This window comes from Sphaeroforma arctica, assembly GCF_001186125.1.
Source record: "Sphaeroforma arctica JP610 unplaced genomic scaffold supercont1.4457, whole genome shotgun sequence".
In the NCBI taxonomy this organism is placed as follows: domain Eukaryota; class Ichthyosporea; order Ichthyophonida; genus Sphaeroforma; species Sphaeroforma arctica.
Window position 1 is genome coordinate 1 of NW_014036101.1, and position 2470 is coordinate 2470.

Genomic DNA, 2470 nt, shown 5'->3' on the forward strand with positions numbered 1-2470 from the left:
ATATGTATATCTTTATATATATATGTACATATATTCATATATATACATATAGACAAACAAACAGACTAACATACATAACACACACACACACACACATATATATATATCCTGGACTGCTCTGGAAGGTTCAAGGAGTTGAATACACACCAATTGCGGCGATGATTATTCGCACTTCTGCACGACCACAAATTTGTGGTACACATATTTATTTATTTATGAATTGAAGTTGCATCTATGAGAAGTATAATTGATCAGACAATATAGAGAAGTAGATATACCTGGATGCTCACATGTATATATGCATACCTCATTCCTATATATAGAGCTAGATAACTATATCGGTATACACTCACACATACATCTACCGATACTCAGTGGAGCATCGACTCACGAAACAGCAAGCGGTTAAACTGTCAAGCACGTGGTGTAAGGGTGAGATGCAGACTGACACGGCTAAGGGAGTGGAGGCGGCTATGGGCCAGGCGATAGCAACCGATGGCGTCACTGTGGATGTCGGACACGTCACCGTGGCCACCGACCAAGGGGTTATAGAACGGGACGATGGCTCTATCGATGCCACGCGCATTGCTATGGAAACCGAAGTAGGTACAGACTCAGATACCGGTAGCTCTGGGAGGCGTACGGATATCACACCGCGTGAGGATGGTGAGCATGTGCATGTGACACACACTCAAACGTACTCCAGGTGTGGAGAGGGTGTGTTCACGCACACGCACACGCACACGCACACGCATACGCATACGCCCGACGGCGTGACTACGGAAACAGTTACAGCTTTGAGAACGGCAGCGGAAGGAACAGGCGCGGACATGGATGACAGTGAGTAGTGGACGTGTGTGTGTTATTTAAGAAGTGTGTGTGTGTGTGTTTTATTAAGTTGTGTGAGTGTGTGTGTGTGCAAGGGACAGATGTGTAGGGTTTCAGGGTTTCAGAAGACCCTAAACCCTAGGCCCCCCATTTACTATATTGTGTAAGCTACATAGCTGTGTGCCTTGTGTACAGCAACGTGATGCTTTGGTGAGATTGCGCGAGTGTCCTGACATAAGATAACACATTTTATGTAGATGACATGTAATAACACTTTTTACAAATGATGACACCTTTCACATATGATGACCTATTTTACATATGATGACACGTTTTATACATGAACACATTTTACATATGTTTACATTTTACATATGATTACATTTTACATTTGATTACATTTTACATATGATCACATTTTACATATGATGTCACATTTTACATATATGTACTTCCTGCACCAACTAGTATAATAACACGTGTGTATGGTTGTTGTGCTTATCGGCCACACCGTCGCAGAGCTACCCTGTCAGTGTCATGGCTGCCACCTTCAATCTACCTACTAACCTACCCACCTTTGTATTTTTATTAATATAATACTACCTACTCACCCTCATTCTATTAATATGACACTACCTACTCACCCTCATATTCTATTTATATCAGACTAACCCCCACCTCATTCTATTTATATCACACTACCTACCCCCCCCTGGTATTCTTTTTGCCCCACGGCCTCCCGACTCTCACGTTATATTCATATCACTCTTCCCATTGGCCATCTCCAATAATTGCACAGCCGCCAGTACGCAGATGGACAGTCACATGTCCAGTCTTTGCCTGAAAGATGTCGAGTCGAAGCATGAGTCATCGATGAGTCATGGTGAGCCTACCAGCCATGCTGGCCTAGGGTACAATGCCGCGGTACCAGTATACGTAAGTAAAATGTGCGTCAGCACTATATATATATATAATGTATATATATATATATATATTATGTATATTATATACATATATATATAAATATGTGTGTGTTTGTGTGTATGTGTGTGTGTATATGTATGTTTATGTATATATTTACATATTGATATGTGTATATACGTATATATGCATGTGTATGTATATATGTGTATATATGTATACATGTATGTGTATGTATATATGTGTATATATGTATACATGTATGTGTATGTATATATGTGTAAATATGTATACATGTATGTATGATGTGCGTATGTCACTTCATACCAATTCAGCCAGTGTCACTTCATACAAATTAAAAAAAACAAATACAAATGTTCCAATTCACTCTCGCAATACGGTACTTCATTCAAATCCTGAACTCTACAACTATAAAACCCAGAAACCCTTATTTTATGTTCCGCTTTGAACTCCTACAGATGCAATCCCCACGCATACCGAAGGCTAAGCCTGTCCACAACACATCAACCGGTACTACCACAAATGGACCGGATCACGGGGCATTCGTGCGGACCCATCGGGAGAGTAGGACATTTAAGGAAGAGAAGAAGATACGTCATGAGCATATGGCAGATGACTCATCCAACACCGACGACGACTGCGATGGTACCTTCTCTGGCTTAGGTTTTGGCGGGAAGTCAAAGGTACGTGGTGTGGTATA

The 2470-nt window shown here is 41.1% G+C and overlaps 1 protein-coding gene across 1 annotated transcript; it reads left to right on the top strand.

Moving 5' to 3' along the window:
- Window positions 1–437: 437 nt before the first annotated feature.
- Window positions 438–840, top strand: SARC_14322 (hypothetical protein; the record flags this gene model as incomplete). Its single annotated transcript, XM_014291547.1, has 1 exon — window positions 438–840. A coding segment is annotated over one exon (403 nt), but the record flags the coding sequence as incomplete, so codon positions are not given.
- Window positions 841–2470: the final 1630 nt, after the last annotated feature.